We start from the raw sequence: 24,497 nt of genomic DNA on the forward strand, positions 1-24,497 counted from the left end.
CATCAAGATCAAGATAGAGCGCCAGCTGAGGATCCTCAACGCTCTGAAGACCAGCATCAAAGACCAGGTTATAGAGATGCAGAGACTGGAGGTGAGATTGAGATTGACAATGATAACGATGGTCAGAGACCATGTTCTAGAGATGAGATGAGGAGGTGAGGAGATGAGGAGATGAGGAGGTGAGGAGATGAGGAGATGAGGAGGTGAGGAGATGAGGAGATGAGGAGATGAGGAGGTGAGGAGATGAGGAGGTGAGGAGATGAGGAGGTGAGGAGATGAGGAGGTGAGGAGGTCAGGAGATGAGGAGGTGAGGAGATGAGGAGGTGAGGAGATGAGGAGGTGAGGAGGTGAGGAGATGAGGAGGCAGTCCCTCTCTTTCCACAGAGAGGGTTTCCACATGTGAATTCAGTATCCTTGTTATTCCTCTGGTTTTAGTTTCAGAGCGTAGACTAGATGATTATCAGAGGTTACTCAGACATATTACATGAAGACATGGTGATGTGAGGAAGAGGAAGAGTTATATGAAGACATGGTGATGTGAGGAAGAGGAAGAGTTATATGAAGACATGGTGATGTGAGGAAGAGGAAGAGTTATATGAAGACATGGTGATGTGAGGTAGAGGAAGAGTTATATGAAGACATGGTGATGTGAGGAAGAGGAAGAGTTATCTGAAGACATGGTGATGTGAGGAAGAGGAAGAGTTATATGAAGACATGGTGATGTGAGGAAGAGGAAGAGTTATATGAAGACATGGTGATGTGAGGAAGAGGAAGAGTTATATGAAGACATGGTAATGTGAGGAAGAGGAAGAGTTATATGAAGACATGGTGATGTGAGGAAGAGGAAGAGTTATATGAAGACATGGTGATGTGAGGTAGAGGAAGAGTTATATGAAGACATGGTAATGTGAGGAAGAGGAAGAGTTATATGAAGACATGGTGATGTGAGGAAGAGGAAGAGTTATATGAAGACATGGTGATGTGAGGAAGAGGAAGAGTTAAATGAAGACATGGGGATGTGAGGAAGAGGAAGAGTTATATGAAGACATGGTGATGTGAGGAAGAGTTATATGAAGACATGGTGATGTGAGGTAGAGGAAGAGTTATATGAAGACATGGTGATGTGAGGAAGAGGAAGAGTTATATGAAGACATGGTGATGTGAGGAAGAGGAAGAGTTATATGAAGACATGGTGATGTGAGGAAGAGGAAGAGTTATATGAAGACATGGTGATGTGAGGAAGAGTTATATGAAGACATGGTGATGTGAGGTAGAGGAAGAGTTATATGAAGACATGGTGATGTGAGGAAGAGGAAGAGTTATATGAAGACATGGTGATGTGAGGAAGAGTTATATGAAGACATGGTAATGTGAGGAAGAGGAAGAGTTATATGAAGACATGGTGATGTGAGGAAGAGGAAGAGTTATATGAAGACATGGTGATGTGAGGAAGAGGAAGAGTTATATGAAGACATGGTGATGTGAGGAAGAGGAAGAGTGCTGAAAAACACTTTTTTATTTACCTCCTTTCTCCCCTTTCATCTCCCCACTCCCACCTACTCATCTCCCCCTTCTCAACATCCTCCCCTTTACCCCCTCCCCACCCCACTCTTTCCCCCTCCCCCCCTCCACCCCCTCCGCCAGGTGGACATTGACATCAAGCTGCGCTCCTGTAAGGGGTCTTGTAAGGGCTACGCTGAGTTCTCCGTCGACCAAGCATCCTACGTGGCTCTGGACAAGCAGATGGACCAGCTGGAATCCCAGAGCGTTCCGTCTGTGGAGACCGTCAGCACGCTGTACGTCATGAAGAGCCGACCGCTTAAAGACGTCGTGGTCGACAGGTGAGCAGGAGGATGCTGCTGTCGTTTTCTCCTGACCCTCCTTCTCCACCCCCCCTCCCTTCTAATCTCCTCTTTTCCTCTCCTCCCCTCTCCCGTACCCTTCTCTCCCCCTCCCTCAGCAAGTACAAGTCCGGCCCGGCTGAGGAACAGAAGGAGGTTTTCTTCCCGGAGGTGAAGACCGTGAAGCTGACCTTGGAGACCCAGGGGTCCAGCTCTTCGTCTGCCGCCACTGCCAGCCAGGTCCCGGGTACGCACTTCCAGCCTTCGACTTCAGGCTCTTCATCGTCATCGGGTTTGTCAACGGGGTCTGGGACGAAGGACGGGCCGAGGAAAACGATCACGGAGCTGGGTGGTGGAGGGGGGACAAGGGGGGATGGAGTTGGGGATTTCTCTAAAGGGATGGGTGGATTCGGCGGTGGGCTGGGAAGTCTCGGACGCGGAGATTTCTCCACTACTGGTCACCTGACCACTCAGACGTCGAGCTGTACCAAGACGACGAAAAGGACGATAGTACATACGAAGGATGGGCCAGTGGAGCGTATCGAGGAAGTATCGGGCGGACTCGGCTGTGAGGCGCAGAAGCTCGGTGGTGGAGGAGGAGGAGGGATGGGCGAATTCTTCCCATCCCTCACCTCCTCCTCTTCCTCATCCTCCTCTTCCTCCTCCTCGTTCACCAAAACCACGAGCCACGGCGGCACCAAGGGAGGCAGTAGCATTCTCACCAGCACCAAGACCGGTGGCACAGGCGGCAATTTCGGAGGTGATCCATTCGGAATGGATCTCGGAGCTTTCATGCGCGGGAACGACGAAGACGACATCCCAGATTTCCACGCCCGCAGCGTGAAGATTAGCGCCCGGAGTGAGCGGCAGGCGGATTATGTGGGAAAAGGTACATCTGACCTGGAGTAACCGCCCAGCAGTTGACCTAGCTAGCCGCTGTTAGCATCTTAGCCTAGCAGCAATTAGCATGTTAGCCTAGCCTCCATTAGCACCTTAGCCTAGCACCCGTTAGCAATTAGCATGTTAGCCTAGCCTCCATTAGCACCTTAGCTAAACTGCCAATAGCAATTAGCACCTTATGATAGCAGCCGTTAGAGGTTACAGTCTTAGCCAGAAGCTTTTAGCGTATTAGCTAGCAATTTGATTTAATTTTGTCATAGCTCAAAGTCATAGCCTATATTGTAAAATTAACTTTCAGAATCTGATGAACAGTAGCCGAATTAACAAAGATGTGTAAGCTAGTTCAGCCATTGCTCATATTATGTGGTTGTAGCTAACATTTTTTTTAAACAAATTGTATAAAACTTTACAGAGATACTGTATAAGAAATGCTGTTCTGTACATATTACTGGATGTTCACGAAATGTTCAATGGATAATAAGTGTAATCATGGAGAACGAAAGGACTGCAGTAATTTCTCTTCACTGAAAAGGACAACACTAAATTCACTACTGAATCCCGGTCTCTCCATTCTTCCCGGCCACTAATCCGTAGCTTCTCCGTCTGTTTTCAGATTGTTCCGACATCCAACGGAACCATCTCACAGGGGAAAAGAGCGGCCTGTACAAAATCAACCCCTCTGCCTCCCTCTCCCCCTCCACTCCGAACGGGGTAGTGGAGGTTTACTGTGACCAGGAAGGTTTTCTAGGAGGGTGGACCCTGGTCCAACAGAGAGCTCATGGGGGGGTTAGCTTCAACCGCTCCTGGGCAGACTACCAGGAGGGGTTCGGAGGAGTGGACGGTCAGGGTAAAGGGGAGGTATGGCTAGGGTTAAAACACCTCCATCTTCTGACCCGGGAGGATAGCATGTTGAGGGTAGAGCTAGAAGACTGGGAGGGAGGGGAGGCGATAGCCGAGTACACAGTGAAAGTGGGGTCCGAGGCTGAGGGGTATCAGTTGACCGTGGCAGAGTATTCAGGCGATGCAGGGGATGCTTTAGTCAAGGGAGAGTCTAGTTTAGGGAGTCAGGGGTCGCTCGGGTTGAGGTCGTTCCTCTCCCACGAGGGGATGAAGTTTAGTACCTTCGATAAGGATAATGACCAATGGGAGGAGAGCTGTGCAGAGATGTACGGCGGTGGCTGGTGGTATAATAACTGTCAGAGGGCTAACTTAAACGGCGTCTACTACAAAGGGGGGAAGTATGATCCTGGTAGCAACGTTCCATACGAGATAGAAAACGGAGTGGTGTGGCTGACGTACAAACCAGCTGACTATAGTCTGAAGACCACCCGCATGAAGATACGACCGCTCGCTATGGCCTGAGAGAGAGAGAGGGAAGGAGAGAGAGAGAGAGAGAGAGAGAGAGAGAGGGAAGGAGAGAGAGAGAGATAGAGGGAAGGAGAGAGAGAGACACACACAGAGATAGATAGAAAGAGAGAGAGACACACACAGAGAGAGAGACAGAGAGAGAGAGAGAGAGAGAGAGAGAGAGAGGGGGAAGGAGAGAGAGAGACACACACAGAGAAAGAGAAAGAGAGAGAGAGAGAGAGAGAGAGGGAAGGAAGGAGAGAGAGAGACACACACAGAGAACGAGAGAGAGAAAGAGAGAGAGAGAGAGAGAGAGAGAAACACACAGAGAGAGAGAGAGAGAGAGAGAGGGAGAGAGAGAAAGAGAGAGAGAGAGAGAGAGAGGAAAGGAGAAGGGAAAGGGGGGTGGGGTTAGAATAGGGGTAGGGTGTGGGGGGAGAGAAAGGGGGAGGGAGAAGGGAAGAGGTTGGCATGAGGAGAGGGAGAGAGAGAGAAAAGGACAGGGAGGGAAGGAAAGAAGGAGAGGAGACAAGGTGGGAGAGAGAGAATGACGGGGAGTGAGGGACAGATGTGGAGAGAGAGAACAAGGAGGGAGGGAGAGGGACAAAGGTGGAGCGAGCTAGAGAGAGAGAGAGAGAGAGAGAAGGAGAGGGACAGATGTAGAGAGAGAGGGACAAAGGTGGAGCGAGCTAGAGAGAGAGAGAGAGAGAGAGAGAGAGAGAGACACAGAGAGAGAGAGAGAGAGAGAGAGAGAGAGAGATAGAGAGAAGGAGAGGGACAGATGTGGAGAGAGAGAACAAGGAGGGAGGGAGAGGGACAAAGGTGGAGCGAGCTATAGAGAGAGAGAGAGAGAGAGACAGAGAGAGACACAGAGAGAGAGAGAGAGAGAGAGAGAGAGATAGAGAGAGAGAGAGCTAGAGAGAGAGAGAGAAGGAGAGGGACAGATGTAGAGAGAGAGGGACAAAGGTGGAGCGAGCTAGAAAGAGAGAGAGAGAGGGAGGGAGAGGAAAGGAGAAGGGAAAGGGGGGTGGGGTTAGAATAGGGGTAGGGTGTGGGGGGAGAGAAAGGGGGAGGGAGAAGGGAAGAGGTTGGCATGAGGAGAGGGAGAGAGAAAAGGACAGGGAGGGAAGGAAAGAAGGAGAGGAGACAAGGTGGGAGAGAGAGAATGACGGGGAGTGAGGGACAGATGTGGAGAGAGAGGGACAAAGGTGGAGCGAGCTAGAGAGAGAGAGAGACAGAGAGAGAGAGAGGGGAAGGAGAGAGAGAGAGAGAGAGAGAGAGAGAGAGAGAGAGAGAGAGAGAGAGAGAGAGAGAGAGAGAGCTATTGCTGACTATTGATTCTGTGAGTAGATGATTAAATGTGACTTTGCTTTTCTGACCCCGTGAATGATGTCAATGTACTGAATGTTCATGTAAAAACAAACCTCTGAACCAACCAGTTACTGCTAACCCTCAAATAACTGGTCTAGGAACTGTTCAAATAACTGGTCTGAGATCAGTAACCTCTGAACCAACCAGTTACTGCTAACCCTCAAATAACTGGTCTAGGTACTGTTCAAGTAACTGGTCTGAGATCAGTAACCTCTGAACCAACCAGTTACTGCTAACCCTCAAATAACTGGTCTAGGTACTGTTCAAGTAACTGGTCTGAGATCAGTAACCTCTGAACCAACTGCTACTGTTCAAATAACTGGTCTAGGAACAGAAGGGGTTCTAAGAACTACTTTCGAACTTCTGTTAGAACGTCTGAACCAAGCTACTGTCCAAACAATAAACATCACTTCAACTTCCTGTTTTGGGTTGTACGTTTTGTCTTTTGTTATTACTTCTGTTTATCTTCAAACTACTACGGCAGAGCTGTTGAAAAGTTCGCAGGAAAAAGTGATATTTTACAGTATAAACAGAAATCAACTACAATATTAATATCACACACCCCAAATGGGAACAGACGTCAGTTCAACGTCTAGTTTTGATTTACACTGAAATCAAATTCCACCCCCTGTTATTGGATTTATGTTCAAAGTTGGGTGGGGAAAAAATACGAAATTCATATGTTGATGTCTTTTAGGAAATCCCACTCAGTTTTCTGTGTTGATTCAATGTCATCACATGGGATTTATTTTGGTGGAAATGGCAGGGAAACAAATTTGAGTCAACCAGTTCTTGCCCAGTGGGATAAGAGTTAATATCATGTATTTATAGTCTTCTTTATGGTATAGGCCTATACATTAAGAATATATATATATATATGATATATATTATATACATGAAGAATATATAGACATAAGAATATAATATACATTATGAATATATAGACATTAGAATATAATATAATATTATATACATTATGAATATATAGACATTAGAATATAATATAATATTATATACATTATGAATATATAGACATTAGAATATAATATAATATTATATACATTATGAATATATAGACATTAGAATATAATATAATATTATATACATTATGAATATATAGACATTAGAATATAATATAATATTATATACATTATGAATATATAGACATTAGAATATAATATAATATTATATACATTATGAATATATAGACATTAGAATATAATATACATTATGAATATATAGACATTAGAATATAATATACATTATGAATATATAGACATTAGAATATAATATACATTATGGATATATAGACATTAGAATATAATATACATTATGAATATATAGACATTAGAATATAATATAATATTATATACATTAAGGATATATAGACATTAGAATATAATATAATATAATATACATTATGGATATATAGACATTAGAATATAATATACATTATGAATATATAGACATTAGAATATAATATACATTATGAATATATAGACATTAGAATATAATATACATTATGGATATATAGACATTAGAATATAATATAATATTATATACATTAAGGATATATAGACATTAGAATATAATATAATATTATATACATTAAGGATATATAGACATTAGAATATAATATAATATAATATACATTATGAATATATAGACATTAGAATATAATATAATATTATATACATTAAGGATATTTTGACCTTAGAAAATGATTTTATATACATTAAGAATATATAGACATTAGATATAATATTATATACATTAAGAATATATAGACATTAGAATATAATATAATATACATTATGAAAATATAGACATTAGATATAATATTATATACATTAAGAATATATAGACATTAGATATAATATTATATACATTAAGAATATATAGACATTAGAATATAATATAATATTATATACATTAAGAATATATAGACATTAGAATATAATAGACATTATGAATATATAGACATTAGATATAATATAATATTATATACATTAAGAATATATAGACATTAGATATAATATTATATACATTAAGAATATATAGACATTAGAATATAATATAATATTATATACATTAAGAATATATAGACATTAGAATATAATATAATATTATATACATTAAGAATATATAGACATTAGATATAATATTATATACATTAAGAATATATAGACATTAGAATATAATATAATATAATATACATTAAGAATATATAGACATTAGATATAATATAATATTATATACATTAAGAATATATAGACATTAGATATAATATAATATTATATACATTAAGAATATATAGACATTAGATATAATATAATATTATATACATTAAGAATATATAGACATTAGAATATAATATAATATAATATACATTAAGAATATATAGACATTAGATATAATATTATATACATTATGAATATATAGACATTAGATATAATATTATATACATTAAGAATATATAGACATTAGATATAATATTATATACATTAAGAATATATAGACATTAGAATATAATATAATATTATATACATTATGAATATATAGACATTAGAATATAATATAATATAATATACATTAAGAATATATAGACATTAGAATATAATATAATATAATATACATTAAGAATATATAGACATTAGATATAATATTATATACATTATGAATATATAGACATTAGATATAATATTATAAACATTAAGAATATATAGACATTAGATATAATATTATAAACATTAAGGATATATAGACATTAGAATATAATATAATATAATATACATTATGAATATATAGACATTAGAATATAATATAATATTATATACATTAAGGATATTTTGACCTTAGAAAATGATTTTATATACATTAAGAATATATAGACATTAGATATAATATTATATACATTAAGAATATATAGACATTAGAATATAATATAATATAATATACATTAAGAATATATAGACATTAGATATAATATTATAAACATTATGAATATATAGACATTAGATATAATATAATATTATATACATTAAGAATATATAGACATTAGATATAATATTATAAACATTAAGAATATATAGACATTAGATATAATATTATATACATTATGAATATATAGACATTAGATATAATATAATATTATATACAGTAAGAATATATAGACATTAGAATATAATATAATATTATATACATTAAGAATATATAGACATTAGAATATAATATAATATAATATACATTAAGAATATATAGACATTAGATATAATATTATATACAGTAAGAATATATAGACATTAGAATATAATATAATATTATATACATTAAGAATATATAGACATTATAATATAATATAATATTATATACATTAAGAATATATAGACATTAGATATAATATTATAAACATTAAGAATATATAGACATTAGATATAATATTATATACATTATGAATATATAGACATTAGATATAATATAATATTATATACATTAAGAATATATAGACATTAGAATATAATATAATATTATATACATTAAGAATATATAGACATTAGAATATAATATAATATAATATACATTAAGAATATATAGACATTAGATATAATATTATATACATTAAGAATATATAGACATTAGATATAATATAATATTATATACATTAAGAATATATAGACATTAGATATAATATAATATTATATACATTAAGAATATATAGACATTAGGATATAATATAATATTATAAACATTATGAATATATAGACATTAGATATAATATTATAAACATTAAGAATATATAGACATTAGATATAATATTATATACATTAAGAATATATAGACATTAGATATAATATTATAAACATTAAGAATATATAGACATTAGATATAATATTATAAACATTAAGAATATATAGACATTAGATATAATATTATAAACATTAAGAATATATAGACATTAGATATAATATTATAAACATTAAGAATATATAGACATTAGATATAATATTATATACATTAAGAATATATAGACATTAGATATAATATTATATACATTAAGAATATATAGACATTAGATATAATATTATATACATTAAGAATATATAGACATTAGAATATAATATAATATTATATACATTAAGAATATATAGACATTAGATATAATATTATATTTTATTGACATTAGAATATTATATTATAAACATTAAATCCTCTTCCTAAATATTTGGTCAAATGATGAATTTTGTGTATGATTCTTGGAAACGTGGGTGGCTAAACTGACCTCTTTGGCTCAACTTACCCCGCTTTTCCCCTTGATCTAGTCAGTTTGGTGTCCGTATGGATAGTTGACTGAACTTTGAACTCTGTCAACATTTTGACATACACCCGACCTGATGTTAGCACATAGCTAATATTGACCGGATCAATAATTAGCGAAATGCTATCATAGGAATACATTATATGAATCTGCAACGTTTCAACGCACCCTGGTCCTCTTTAGGCTGGGTTATAGCCTAGAAATGTGTGTGTGTGTGTGTGTGTGTGTGTGTGTGTGTGTGTGTGAGAGAGAGTGTGTGTGAGAGAGAGTGTGTGTGCGTGTGTGTGTATCTCTGTGTATCTCTGTGTGTGTGTGTGTGTGTGTGTGTGTGTGTGTGTGTGCGTATGTGTGTGTGTGTAACTCTGTGTGTTGTTGTATGTTGCAGTGTGTAGTCTATGGATACAGCAAGGGAATGGGGTCTCCCAGTCAGTTCGACAGAGAGACAGAGGCAGGAGGGGACGGTGTCCTGACAGACCAGAGCACCCACTCTGCTCTGACCACCAGTGGGTAGGTCTCACACACACACACACACACACACACACACACACACACACACACACACACACACACACACACACACAGTGCATTCAGACCCCTTGACATTTTGTTACATTACAGCCTTATTCTAAAATGGATTTACCATCATCAATCTACACACAATCCCCCATCACAACAAAACTGTTTTTTTAGAATTTATAGAAAATGTATTAACAATTAAAAGGTGAAACATCACATTTTCATAAGTATTCAGACCCTTTACTCAGTACTTTGTTGAAGCACCTTTGGCAGTGATTACAGCCTCGAGTCTTCTTGGGTATGATGCTACAAGCTTGGCACACCTGTATTTGGGGAGTTTCTCCCATTCTTCTCTGCAGATCCTCTCAAGCTCTGTCAGGTTGGATGGGGAGCGTCACTGCACAGCTATTTTCAGGTCTGTCCAGAGATGTTCGATCGGGTTCAAGTCTAGGCTCTGGCTGGGCCAGTCAAGGACATTCAGAGACTTGTCCCAAAGCCACTCCTGCATTGTGTTGGCTGTGTGCTTAGGGTCGTTGTCCTGTTTGAAGGTGAACCTTCTCCCCAGTCTGAGGTCCTGAGGGCTCTGGAGCAGGTTTTCATCAAGGATCTCTCTGTACTTTGCCCCTCAATCCTGACTAGTCTCTCAGTCCCTGCCACTGAAAAACATCCCCACAGCATGATGCTGCCACCACCATGCTTCACCATAGGGGTGGTGCCAGGTTTCCTCCAGACGTGACGCTTGGCATTCAGGCTAAAGAGTTCAATCTTGGTTTCATCAGACCAGAGAATTTTGTTTCTTATGGTTTCAGTCTTTAGGTGCCTTTTGGCAAACTCCAAGCGGGCTGTCATGTGCCTTTTACTGAGGAGTGGCTTCCGTCTGCCCACTCTACCATAAAGGCCTGATTGGTGGAGTGCTGCAGAGATGGTTGTTCTTCTGGAAGGTTCTCCCATCTCCACAGAGGAACTCTGGAGCTCTGTCAGAGTGACCATCGGGTTCTTGGTCACCTCCCTGACCAAGGCCCTTCCTTCCCGATTGCTCAGTTTGGCCGGGCGGCCAGCTCTACGAAGAATCTTGATGGTTCCAGACTTCTTCCATTTAAGAATGATGGAGGCCACTGTGCTCTGAACCTTCAATGCTGCAGAATGTGTTGGTACCCTTCCCCAGTTCTGTACCTCGACACAATCCTGTCTCGGAGCTCTACGGACAATTCCTTCCACCTCATGTCTTGGTTTTTGCTCTGACATGCACTGTCAACTGTGGGACGTTATATATACAGGGGTGTGCCTTTCCAAATCATGTCCAATCAACTGAATTTACCACAGGTGGACTCCAATCAAGTTGTAGAAACATCTCAAGGATGATCAATGGAAACAGGATGCTCCTGAGGTCAATTTCAAGTCTCATTGCAAATACTGAACACTTATGTAAATAAGGTATTTCTGTTTAGATTTTTAATAGATTTGCAAATAACTATAAAAAACAGTTTTCACTTTGTCATTATGGGGTATTGTGTGTAGATTGAGGATTTATTTTTTAACATTTAATCCATGATTAAAAAAAAAAAGTTACACTTTTATTTAACTAGGCAAGTCAATTAAGAACAAATTCTTATTTTCAATGACGACCTAGGAACAGTGGGTTAACTGGTCTAGGAACAGTGGATTAACTGGTCTAGGAACAGTGGGTTAACTGGTCTAGGAACAGTGGGTTAACTGGTCTAGGAACAGTGGGTTAACTGGTCTAGGAACAGTGGGTTAACTGGTCTAGGAACAGCGGGTTAACTGGTCTAGGAACAATGGGTTAACTGGTCTAGGAACAATGGGTTAACTGGTCTAGGAACAGTGGGTTAACTGGTCTAGGAACAGTGGGTTAACTGGTCTAGGAACAGTGGGTTAACTGGTCTAGGAACAGTGGGTTAACTGGTCTAGGAACAGTGGGTTAACTGGTCTAGGAACAGTGGGTTAACTGGCCTTGGAACAGTGGCTTAACTGGTCTAGGAACAGTGGGTTAACTGGTCTAGGAACAGTGGGTTAACTGGTCTAGGAACAGTGGGTTAACTGGTCTAGGAACAGTGGGTTAACTGGCCTTGGAACAGTGGCTTAACTGGTCTAGGAACAGTGGGTTAACTGGTCTAGGAACAGTGGGTTAACTGGTCTAGGAACAGTGGGTTAACTGGTCTAGGAACAGTGGGTTAACTGGCCTAGGAACAGTGGGTTAACTGGTCTAGGAACAGTGGGTTAACTGGCCTAGGAACAGTGGGTTAACTGGCCTAGGAACAGTGGGTTAACTGGCCTAGGAACAGTGGGTTAACTGGCCTAGGAACAGTGGGTTAACTGGCCTAGGAACAGTTGGTTAACTGGTCTAGGAACAGTGGGTTAACTGGTCTAGGAACAGTAGGTTAACTGGTCTAGGAACAGTGGGTTAACTGGTCTAGGAACAGTGGGTTAACTGGTCTAGGAACAGTGGGTTAACTGGTCTAGGAACAGTAGGTTAACTGGTCTAGGAACAGTGGGTTAACTGGCCTAGGAACAGTGGGTTAACTGGTCTAGGAACAGTGGGTTAACTGGTCTAGGAACAGTGGGTTAACTGGTCTAGGAACAGTGGGTTAACTGGCCTAGGAACAGTGGGTTAACTGCCTTTTTCAGGGGCAGAACAACAGATTTTTTTTTTTCACCTTGTCAGCTCAGGGATTTGATCTTACATCCTTTTGGTTACTAGTCCAAAACCCTAACCACTAGGCTACCTGCCGAACAACGATGTAACTTAACAAAATGTGGAAAAAGTCAAGGGGTCTGAATACTTTCTGAATGCACTGTACACATCCTACACAAACACAAACAACACAAACACACCACACCCTACACAAACACAGCACACACAAACACACCCTACACAAACACACCCTACACAAACACAAACAACACAAACACACCAAACCCTACACAAACACACCCTACACAAACACACCATACACAAACACACCACACACAAACACACCCTACACAAACACACCCTACACAAACACACCACACCCTACACAAACACACCACACCCTACACAAACACACCACACCCTACACAAACACACCACACCCTACACAAACAGACCATACACAAACACACCCTACACAAACACACCACACCCTACACAAACACACCACACCACACCCTACACAAACACACCACACCCTACACAAACAGACCATACACAAACACACCCTACACAAACACACCCTACACAAACACACCACACCCTACACAAACACACCCTACACAAACACACCACACACAAACACACCCTACACAAACACAAACACAAACAACACAAACACACCCTACACAAACACACCCTACACAAACACACCATACACAAACACACCACACACAAACACACCCTACACAAACACACCCTACACAAACACACCACACCCTACACAAACACACCACACCCTACACAAACACACCACACCCTACACAAACACACCACACCCTACACAAACAGACCATACACAAACACACCCTACACAAACACACCACACCCTACACAAACACACCACACCCTACACAAACACACCACACCCTACACAAACAGACCATACACAAACACACCCTACACAAACACACCCTACACAAACACACCACACCCTACACAAACACACCCTACACAAACACACCACACACAAACACACCCTACACAAACACACCCTACACAAACACACCCTAGAAAAAAACACACCACACCATACACAAACATACCCTACACAAACACACCCTACACAAACACACCATACACAAACACACCCTACACAAACACACCCTACACAAACACACCATACACAAACACACCCTACACAAACACACCCTACACAAACACACCACACCCTACACAAACACACCACACCCTACACAAACACAACACACCACACAGAAACACACCACACCATACACAAACACACCACACCCTCTACTTAGACCGAAGTCAGTGAGAAACATCCCATCTAACCCGAACCACTCACGATGAAATTAATAAAAAACAATCCAATCCTGGACTTATTGATAACTTACTGATAATGTTAATAGAGACTAACACACTCACGATATAGCTAAGGCCACCACAACCAAACTCACCCCCAAATGTATACATGATTGATAATACATACACTGAAATATTTATGTACATCCTAACAATATATACTGTATGTGTCTGTAGGAGTCCATGTGTCGGTCTGACTGCAAGCTACAAGGCCAGACGAAGGAGACAGAGAGATAGACAATTGATCAATATAACCGTATCGAATCAATCAATAGCCATGATCAATAAATAACTTATTGATAACGTCCACAGGAGTCCCGGTGTCCGTCGGGCTGCAGACTACAGGGTCTGATGGAGCAGACAGAGAGACAGACGAGGGGCAGACTGAGGGACATCTGTGAGAGGAGACAGAGGTATACTGATTGATTGGATTTGTAAGTGTTTAAAATCTCAGTGTTAAGGTAAAGAATACGTGTCAATGTAAAAAAAATATAGATATTGAAACAAACCTGCAATAGAGCATCCTGGGAAATATGCTAATAATGGTCGTGGTTTTGGTTCAACTCTTGTTATTAACACCAATACTGGGGGTTCTTTTTTTACACCACTGAATATTAATTGCTGATTTTTAGAATAGTTAGTTTTTTAATAACTATGTTTCTGCATGCACATTAATTGATTAATTGATCGTATACTACACAAAGATAAATAAAAAATAAGTAAAAAATCTAAACTAATCCCATCAGTAAAGGGTTGGATTTCGTTGCACCCGTTACTGAGATGGCTGTTCCAGTTGAGATGGATTAGGTCGTCTTGTAAGTGAAGTCCTGAACCCCTTACTGAGATTGCTGTTCCAGTTGAGATGGATTAGGTCGTCTTGTATCTGAAGTCTTGCACCGTTGCAGTCATTCTGAAAGCAGGTTGTGTTCAACAAAGAACTCTAGTTGTTGGCTGTTCTCCCTAGCTGGATTCTGATTAGAAGTACAAATCACTACACACATCATTCTAGCGTCACTGGCAGGGATGGTGTGGCCGAAGAGTTCCAGACCACAACATTTTTTTTATTTTTATTTTTTTATTTTACCTTTATTTAACCAGGCAAGTCAGTTAAGAACAAATTCTTATTTTCAATGACGGCCTGGGAACAGTGGGTTAACTGCCTGTTCAGGGGCAGAACGACAGATTTGTACCTTGTCAGCTCGGGGGTTTGAACTCACAACCTTCCGGTTACTAGTTCAACGCTCTAACCACTAGGCTACCCTGCCGCCCCGGGGGATAACAAGGCCCCAACTACAGGCATTACGATATAGATCAAACATGGTAAACTTGTAATTCATACACAGTTGATTTAATTTAATGAACGATAGAATGTAAAAACATTATCTCTGTCACTAACAAACACAGTCATGGGTAGGTACGTCTCACATTCACCTGAAAGGCATGCTGGGAAATATGCTAATAATAAATACCCCCCCAGTTAACACTGAGACCGCCTAGCTAAGAGAGATTTTGCTTCGAAGCTATAACAGCTAACCATGTAACGTTCTAAAGCATTATTAGGCCTTGGTAAACGTCTCGTGGACAGATCTACGTTAACTGGTACCATAGAATCTGTTGGGAAGGAATTGGATGCATCGGATAACGAGTTGCACAACCAAATTTCGATATTGCACCTGGTGTATTCTTACTCTCAATAGTAAGTTGAGATCCCGACTGAGTTGCTTATATATATATATATATTTAGTAACTTATATATTTTCTATATTGTTAATAATATATTATTGTTTAATTGTTTTGGTCATGCAGCCAGGGACCTTCAGCGACCGCTTATATCACTTATAGCTGGAACCGCCCTAAAACCGGCCTAAAACCGCCCTAGAACCTCCCTAGAACTGCCCCAAAACCGCCCTAGAACCTCCCTAGAACCGCCCTAAAACCGGCCTAAAACCGCCCTAGAACCGCCCTAAAACCGGCCTAGAACCGCCCTAGAACCGGCCTAAAACCGGCCTAGAACCGCCCTAGAACCGGCCTAGAACCGCCCTAGAACCGGCCTAGAACCGGCCTAGAACCGGCCTTGACGAGCAGCAGTAGTTCCGGTGTTGTTTGTTACTGGTTATTAGGACGAATCCCGATTTTGCAGATGTTAGTATCTTTCGGGAATTTCAGAAAGGGAGGGGACATTTGGCCCTTACTCCTCATTCCGGTTCCGCTCCTCATTCTAGAATCTCCTCATTCTAGGATCTCCTCATTCCGGTTCCTCTCCTCATTCTAGGATCTCCTCATTCCGGTTCCGCTCCTCATTCTAGAATCTCCTCATTCTAGGATCTCCTCATTCCGGTTTCGCTCCTCATTCTAGAATCTCCTCATTCTAGGATCTCCTCATTCTAGGATCTCCTCATTCCGGTTCCGCTCCTCATTCTAGAATCTCCTCATTCTAGGATCTCCTCATTCCGGTTCCGCTCCTCATTCTAGAATCTCCTCATTCTAGGATCTCCTCATTCCGGTTTCGCTCCTCATTCTAGAATCTCCTCATTCTAGGATCTCTTTCGTTCTAGGATCTCCTCGTTCTAGGATCTCCTCATCTTCACATCTCTTCTCTCAACATGTATGGACCCAGAAGTTCATTGAGCAGCTGACCAATTACGTGAGACTTTAGGTCTGGGTTAGCTGAGATTAAACCTAGTTAAACATATTACATATTGTGAAAGTTAAAGCCAAGAACCATGCTTACAGGTACGAGGACGCGGCTACAGTATCCATGGTGACCACCAAACACATCTACTATATCAACCGCAAGGCCATCGTCAAGACACACAGTAGGTGACAACACCTCCAATCCATCTATCTATCAATCAATTAAACATATCTATCAATCAATGTCTGTCTGTCTGTCTGTCTGTCTGTCTGTCTGTCTGTCTGTCTGTCTGTCTGTCTGTCTGTCTGTCTGTCTGTCTGTCTGCCTGCCTGTCTGTCTGTCTGTCTGTCTGTCTGTCTGTCTGTCTGTCTGCCTGCCTGCCTGCCTGCCTGTCTGTCTGCCTGCCTGCCTGCCTGCCTGCCTGCCTGCCTGCCTGCCTGCCTGCCAGTCTGTCTGTCTGCCTGCCTGCCAGTCTGTCTGCCTGTCTGGCTAACTGTCTGTCTGTCTGTCTGTCTGTCTGTCTGTCTGTCTGTCTGTCTGTCTGTCTGTCTGTCTGTCTGTCTGTCTGTCTGTCTGCCTGCCTGCCTGCCTGTCTGCCTGTCTGGCTAACTGTCTGTCTGTCTGTCTGTCTGTCTGTCTGTCTGTCTGTCTGTCTCTCTGTCTGGCTAACTGTCTGCCTGCCTGCCTGCCTGCCTATATGTAAATTAGTTTTAATGACTCCAACCTAAGTGTATGTAAACTAGTTTTAATGACTCCAACCTAAGTGTATGTAAACTAGTCTTAATGACTCCAACCTAAGTGTATGTAAACTAGTCTTAATGACTCCAACCTAAGTGTATGTAAACTAGTTTTAATGACTCCAACCTGAGTGTATGTAAACTAGTTTTAATGACTCCAACCTAAGTGTATGTAAACTAGTCTTAATGACTCCAACCTAAGTGTATGTAAACTAGTTTTAATGACTCCAACCTGAGTGTATGTAAATTAGTTTTAATGACTCCAACCTAAGTGTATGTAAACTAGTTTTAATGACTCCAACCTAAGTGTATGTAAATTAGTTTTAATGACTCCAACCTAAGTGTATGTAAACTAGTCTTAATGACTCCAACCTAAGTGTATGTAAACTAGTTTTAATGACTCCAACATAAGTGTATGTAAACTAGTCTTAATGACTCCAACCTAAGTGTATGTAAACTAGTCTTAATGACTCCAACCTAAGTGTATGTAAACTAGTGTTAATGACTCCAACCTAAGTGGATGTAAACTTCAGACTTCAACTGTATGAATCACTGTCTGTTTGTCTGTTTGTCTGTTCATCTGTCCGTCTACCAACCAAGCCATCGATCTTTATAAAATATCTATCAACCAATTGCCTTCCATCTGTTTTAGTTTCTGCTTCCCCCAGTTGTCCTACTTCCCCTTTCTCTCTCCTTCAGTCTTCCCTCCATCTTCTGTTTTGATTGATTGATTGATTGATTGATTGTGACTACAGTGTCTGAGCTGAGGTACGTGGAGTTTGCTGAGGGCTTGGCCATGAACCTGACATCGCTAAGGAAACGGTCGGCTGCGTTGCTACGGAAACTGAAGGAGCAGCGAAGCCACGTCCAGAAACAGCTAGAGGACATGTACCGGCAAGAGGTAAGAGTCAGACTTAGAGAGTTAAGAGTCAGACTTAGAAAGGTAAGAGTCAGACTTAGAAAGTCAGACTTAGAGAGTTAAGAGTCACTTAGAAAGTCAGACTTAGAGAGTTAAGAGTCAGTCTTAAAGAGTTAAAAGTCAGACTTAGAGAGTTAAGAGTCAGACTTAGAGAGTTAAGAGTCAGACTTAAAGAGTTATAAGTCAGACTTAGAGAGTTAAGAGTCAGACTTAGAGAGTTAAGAGTCAGACTTAGAGAGTTAAGAGTCAGTCTTAGAGAGTTAAGAGTCAGTCTTAGAGAGTTAAGAGTTAGACTTAAAGAGTTATAAGTCAGACTTAGAGAGTTAAGAGTCAGACTTAAAGAGTTAAGAGTCAGACTTAGAGAGTTAAGAGTCAGACTTAGAGAGTTAAGAGTCAGACTTAGAGAGTTAAGAGTCAGACTTAAAGAGTTAAGAGTCAGACTTAGAGGGTCAAAAGTCAGACTTAGAGAGTTAAGAGTCAGACTTAGAGAGTTAAGAGTCAGACTTAGAGAGTTAAGAGTCAGACTTAGAGAGTTAAGAGTCAGACTTAAAGAGTTAAGAGTCAGACTTAGAGGGTCAAAAGTCAGACTTAGAGAGTTAAGAGTCAGACTTAGAGAGTTAAGAGTCAGACTTAGAAAGTGAAAGGGAAACTTCACAATTTTTCAACTTCATTGGAAACACTTATCTTTCTCTATATTTTTTACTACAAAACATAGAAACACGCCATTTTCACATATGTTGATGTTGTCGTGGTGCTGGAGATGATGTGAAGATTAAAAATGCACCTAGAGGCCCAGTTTGTTGTTTGTTTGAGATTAAGCCTAGTCTAGTACTAGTAGAGTGAATAGAACCCATGTGCAGTGACTGTGTGAAGAGAGAAGTCTTGAATCATCTGAATATCTGCGGTGGCGCTCGTGTCATTTTCCTGAGTCTACCTTTAATGTGTCCAGGAAAGTTCTGGGTAAATTCAAGGCACGCAGAAAGTATTCAGACCCCTTGACTTTTTCCACATTTTGTTACATCACAGCCTTATTCTGAAATTGATTAAATCGTCAATCTACACACAATACCCCATAACGATTAAGCAAAAATAGGTTTTTAGACATTTTTGCAAACTTATGTAAATGTTATGTTAAAGTTTTTTTTGACATTTTATACATTTGCAAAAAAAAATGTAAAAACGTTTTTTGTTTTGTCATTGTGGGGTATTTGTGTGTAGATTGATGAGGGGGAAAAACATTCCAATACATTTTATTACAAGGCTGTGATGTAACAAGGCTGTGATGTAACGAGGCTGTGATGTAACGAGGCTGTGATGTAACAAGGCTGTGATGTAACAAGGCTGTGATGTAACGAGGCTGTGATGTAACGAGGCTGTGATGCAACGAGGCTGTGATGTAACAAAGCTGTGATGTAACGAGGCTGTGATGTAACGAGGCTGTGATGTAACGAGGCTGTGATGTAACGAGGCTGTGATGTAACGAGGCTGTGATGTAACGAGGCTGTGATGTAACGAGGCTGTGATGTAACGAGGCTGTGATGTAACAAGGCTGTGATGTAACGAGGCTGTGATGTAACGAGGCTGTGATGTAACGAGGCTGTGATGTAACGAGGCTGTGATGTAACGAGGCTGTGATGTAACGAAGTGGAAAAGGGGGAGGGGTCTGAATACTTTCAGAATGCACTGTAGATTTTCATCATCTCACATTCTCCCATAAACTCCATTCAGTGCTCACGACGGAGAGGAGGTGAGGAACGGAGGTGAGGAAAGGAGATGAGGATAGGAGATGAGGAGATTAGGAAATTATATGATAGGAGATAAGGATAGGAGATGAGGAGATTAGAAAATTATATGAGGATAGGAGATGAGGATAGGAGATGAGGAGATTAGGAAATTAGATGAGGATAGGAGATGAGGATAGGAGATGAGGACAGGAGATGAGGATATGAGATGAGGAAAGGAGACGAGGAAAGGAGATGAGGAATGGAGATGAGGAATGGAGATGAGCAAAGGAGATGAGGATGGTTGAATATCAATGCCTTATGACACACAACTGTTGCGTTAGTGACTATTGATCTCCCTGATTTTGAGAACATGCGGGGGGGGGGGGGCAAAACTCTGCCACAGCTAACTTTGACTCATATGACAAACATGGGCCCTGTCCCAAATGGCTCCCTATGTTCTATCTAGTGCACCAGAACCTGGTCAAAAGTAGGGCGCTGGATTAGGGAGCAGGGATGCATTTGGGACACGATCCTCTCCAACCTCATCCCACCAGTCAAGGTCCTCTAGTGTTTACCGAAGAGCTTTGGTCGAATCCTAACGCTTCGCTCCTCCTCTAGCTGTGTCTCTGTGTTCCTCTGTAACCCATCAGATCCTAACGCTTCGCTCCTCTAGCTGTGTCTCTGTGTTCCTCTGTAACCCATCAGATCCTAACGCTTCGCTCCTCCTCTAGCTGTGTCTCTGTGTTCCTCTGTAACCCATCAGATCCTAACGCTTCGCTCCTCCTCTAGCTGTGTCTCTGTGTTCCTCTGTAACCCATCAGATCCTAACGCTTCGCTCCTCCTCTAGCTGTGTCTCTGTGTTCCTCTGTAACCCATCAGATCCTAACGCTTCGCTCCTCCTCTAGCTGTGTCTCTGCGTTCCTCTGTAACCCATCAGATCCTAACGCTTCGCTCCTCCTCTAGCTGTGTCTCTGTGTTCCTCTGTAACCCATCAGATCCTAACGCTTCGCTCCTCCTCTAGCTGTGTCTCTGTGTTCCTCTGTAACCCATCAGATCCTAACGCTTCGCTCCTCCTCTAGCTGTGTCTCTGTGTTCCTCTGTAACCCATCAGATCCTAACGCTTCGCTCCTCCTCTAGCTGTGTCTCTGTGTTCCTCTGTAACCCATCAGATCCTAACGCTTCGCTCCTCCTCTAGCTGTGTCTCTGTGTTCCTCTGTAACCCATCAGATCCTAACGCTTCGCTCCTCCTCTAGCTGTGTCTCTGTGTTCCTCTGTAACCCATCAGATCCTAACGCTTCGCTCCTCCTCTAGCTGTGTCTCTGTGTTCCTCTGTAACCCATCAGATCCTAACGCTTCGCTCCTCCTCTAGCTGTGTCTCTGTGTTCCTCTGTAACCCATCAGATCCTAACGCTTCGCTCCTCCTCTAGCTGTGTCTCTGCGTTCCTCTGTAACCCATCAGATCATAACGCTTCGCTCCTCCTCTAGCTGTGTGTCTGTGTTCCTCTGTAACCCATCAGATCCTAACGCTTCGCTCCTCCTCTAGCTGTGTCTCTGTGTTCCTCTGTAACCCATCAGATCCTAACGCTTCGCTCCTCCTCTAGCTGTGTCTCTGTGTTCCTCTGTAACACATCAGATCCTAACGCTTCGCTCCTCCTCTAGCTGTGTCTCTGTGTTCCTCTGTAACCCATCAGATCCTAACGCTTCGCTCCTCCTCTAGCTGTGTCTCTGTGTTCCTCTGTAACCCATCAGATCCTAACGCTTCGCTCCTCCTCTAGCTGTGTCTCTGTGTTCCTCTGTAACCCATCAGATCCTAACGCTTCGCTCCTCCTCTAGCTGTGTCTCTGTGTTCCTCTGTAACCCATCAGATCCTAACGCTTCGCTCCTCCTCTAGCTGTGTCTCTGTGTTCCTCTGTAACCCATCAGATCCTAACGCTTCGCTCCTCCTCTAGCTGTGTCTCTGTGTTCCTCTGTAACCCATCAGATCCTAACGCTTCGCTCCTCCTCTAGCTGTGTCTCTGTGTTCCTCTGTAACACATCAGATGGACATTGGCCTTTGGCTGAGTCTGAAATAACACCCTGTTGTCTACACAGTGTACTCTTGACCAGGGGCATCATGTGTCTCTGATGTAGGATCAGCCCCTTCTCTCCATTGAATCTTATTCATTATGGTTTCAAATTGCTAAACTGATCCTAAATCAGAACTCCTGCGCTTGATAAACCACCAGTCACTTATCCATATGGCCCCAGAGCATTATATAGGGAATAGGGTGCCATTTTGGACATAACCTCTGTGGGTTGCATAGGTGGGCCTTGGTCAAAATTAGTGCACTACGTAGGGAACCTCTGTTCGCACCTCTGTGTTTCTCTCTGTACCCTAGGTGGACGTTGAGATCAAACTGCGCTCCTGTCAAGGATCATGCAACAGGTCCATTGCTTTCCACATCGACCACAACAGCTACAGATCGCTAGCCAATCAGATGACCCTGTTCAGTAACACCGCCAAGCATCGGAAGAGCTCTCTTCTTAATAAGGACATCGCCAAGATCAAACTACAGCCGGTGGCTGTCGGTCCCCCGCCGTCAACCGACTATAAAACCATCCCCATGGTACAGAAGGAACTCCTGACTCAGTTTGAGGATCTAGAACAGAATCATGTGGTTCTAGAAGAGGTTCTAGAAGAAACGGAATGCCTGGGTTCTGAAAGGGAGAGAGGAAAAGGAGAAGCAGGCGTTCTAGAATGTAAATAATAAACTCAGATAGAGATGTCTGCCTCTCTGTGATATCTTGGTTCGGTTCTGATAGATATGTTATTATGAACATATTGGGGTCATATTTTTATTTACTTCTAATAAAGGACTGCTGTTTTAATTAACATAAACTATCATTATATACAGCCATGGGAAGTAGGGGTGTTGAGGATGCCTCACTGAGGTTCTACTCCTGAGTGGTGCAGGGGTCTAAGACACTGCATCTCAGTGCAAGAGGCTTCACTGCAGAAACACTTGTTCGAATCCAGGCTGCATCACGTCTGGCTGTGATTGGGTGTCCCATAGGGACAATTGGCCCAGCGTTGTCCAGGGAATGTGTTCTTAACTGACGTGCCCTGTTAAATTAAACTAATATTACTTGTCAGAGAGGATTAAAATAAGCAGCAGGTTGGGAAGAAAACATTCTGTCAGCACTCTCTTGACAAAGAGATTCTCAACCCCCTCTCCCAGGACTAACGAACAGATTCTCAACCCCCTCCTCCAGCACGAACGAAGAGATTCTCAACCCCTTCCTCCAGCACTAACGAAGAGATTCTCAACCCCTTCCTCCAGCACTAACGAAGAGATTCTCAACCCCTTCCTCCAGCACTAACGAAGAGATTCTCACCCCCACAGCACTAAACATCTTCCTGCGGCCAGGTCTATATGTATATTATGATATACTTCTGCATTGTTGAATACTCCTTTCTTATTGGCTAGAAAGGCATTCTAGAATGCACATTAAACCAGATAACGGGACAGTTGGAAAGGATATCAGGACACCTTGCGATCATGACGAAATATGCACCTGCACTTGCAGACCGTACTTGCTACACAGATACAGAAAGATAAAACCAACAACCACACAAACTGAAATTGGGAACATTGTAAACGCAAGTCCAACGAGGAACAAATGTAGCTAGCTAGTATTTTATTAATTTACTTTTTGGAGCCTCTGATGACAACGTGATGAGTGACGAACAGGAATTCCTTCGGTCCTCTCCGGCTCTATGCTGTCAAATCCTCCCTCGTGTTTCTAGTTTAGTGTCACTATGCTGTCAAATCCTCCCTCATGTTTCTAGTTTAGTGTCACTATGCTGTCAAATCCTCCCTCGTGTTTCTAGTTTAGTGTCACTATGCTGTCAAGTCCTCCCTCATGTTTCTAGTTTAGTGTCGCTATGCTGTCAAATCCTCCCTCATGTTTCTAGTTTAGTGGTGCTATGCTGTCAAAACCTCCCTCGTGTTTCTAGTTTAGTGGTGCTATGCTGTCAAAACCTCCCTCGTGTTTCTAGTTTAGTGGTGCTATGCTGTCAAATCCTCCCTCATGTTTCTAGTTTAGTGTCACTATGCTGTCAAATCCTCCCTCATGTTTCTAGTTTCAGCAACTGATTTCAGCTCCTGATATTTTTTCA

General features: G+C 41.2%; 1 protein-coding gene across 2 annotated transcripts in view; it reads left to right on the forward strand.

The window, feature by feature from the left end:
• fga (fibrinogen alpha chain) overlaps positions 1-23,118 on the forward strand; it is a 27,560-nt gene extending 4,442 nt beyond the window's left edge. The window contains exons 4-11 of one of the 2 annotated variants that reach the window (XM_036958355.1): positions 1-91; positions 1,645-1,841; positions 1,961-2,088; positions 10,160-10,281; positions 14,636-14,736; positions 17,057-17,139; positions 18,451-18,596; positions 22,717-23,118. The exon at positions 1-91 is cut by the window's left edge and continues 55 nt beyond it. In XM_036958355.1, the coding sequence (XP_036814250.1) occupies positions 1-91; positions 1,645-1,841; positions 1,961-2,088; positions 10,160-10,281; positions 14,636-14,736; positions 17,057-17,139; positions 18,451-18,596; positions 22,717-23,085 (1,237 nt within the window). In that variant the 3' untranslated portion in view covers positions 23,086-23,118. Of the gene's footprint in view, positions 92-1,644; positions 1,842-1,960; positions 2,731-3,354; positions 4,196-10,159; positions 10,282-14,635; positions 14,737-17,056; positions 17,140-18,450; positions 18,597-22,716 lie in introns of those variants that run through there. The other variant, XM_036958354.1, reaches the window with a different exon arrangement.
• The last annotated feature ends 1,379 nt before the right edge of the window (positions 23,119-24,497 follow it).

This window comes from Oncorhynchus mykiss, chromosome 21, assembly GCF_013265735.2.
Source record: "Oncorhynchus mykiss isolate Arlee chromosome 21, USDA_OmykA_1.1, whole genome shotgun sequence".
Lineage (NCBI taxonomy): Eukaryota > Metazoa > Chordata > Actinopteri > Salmoniformes > Salmonidae > Oncorhynchus > Oncorhynchus mykiss.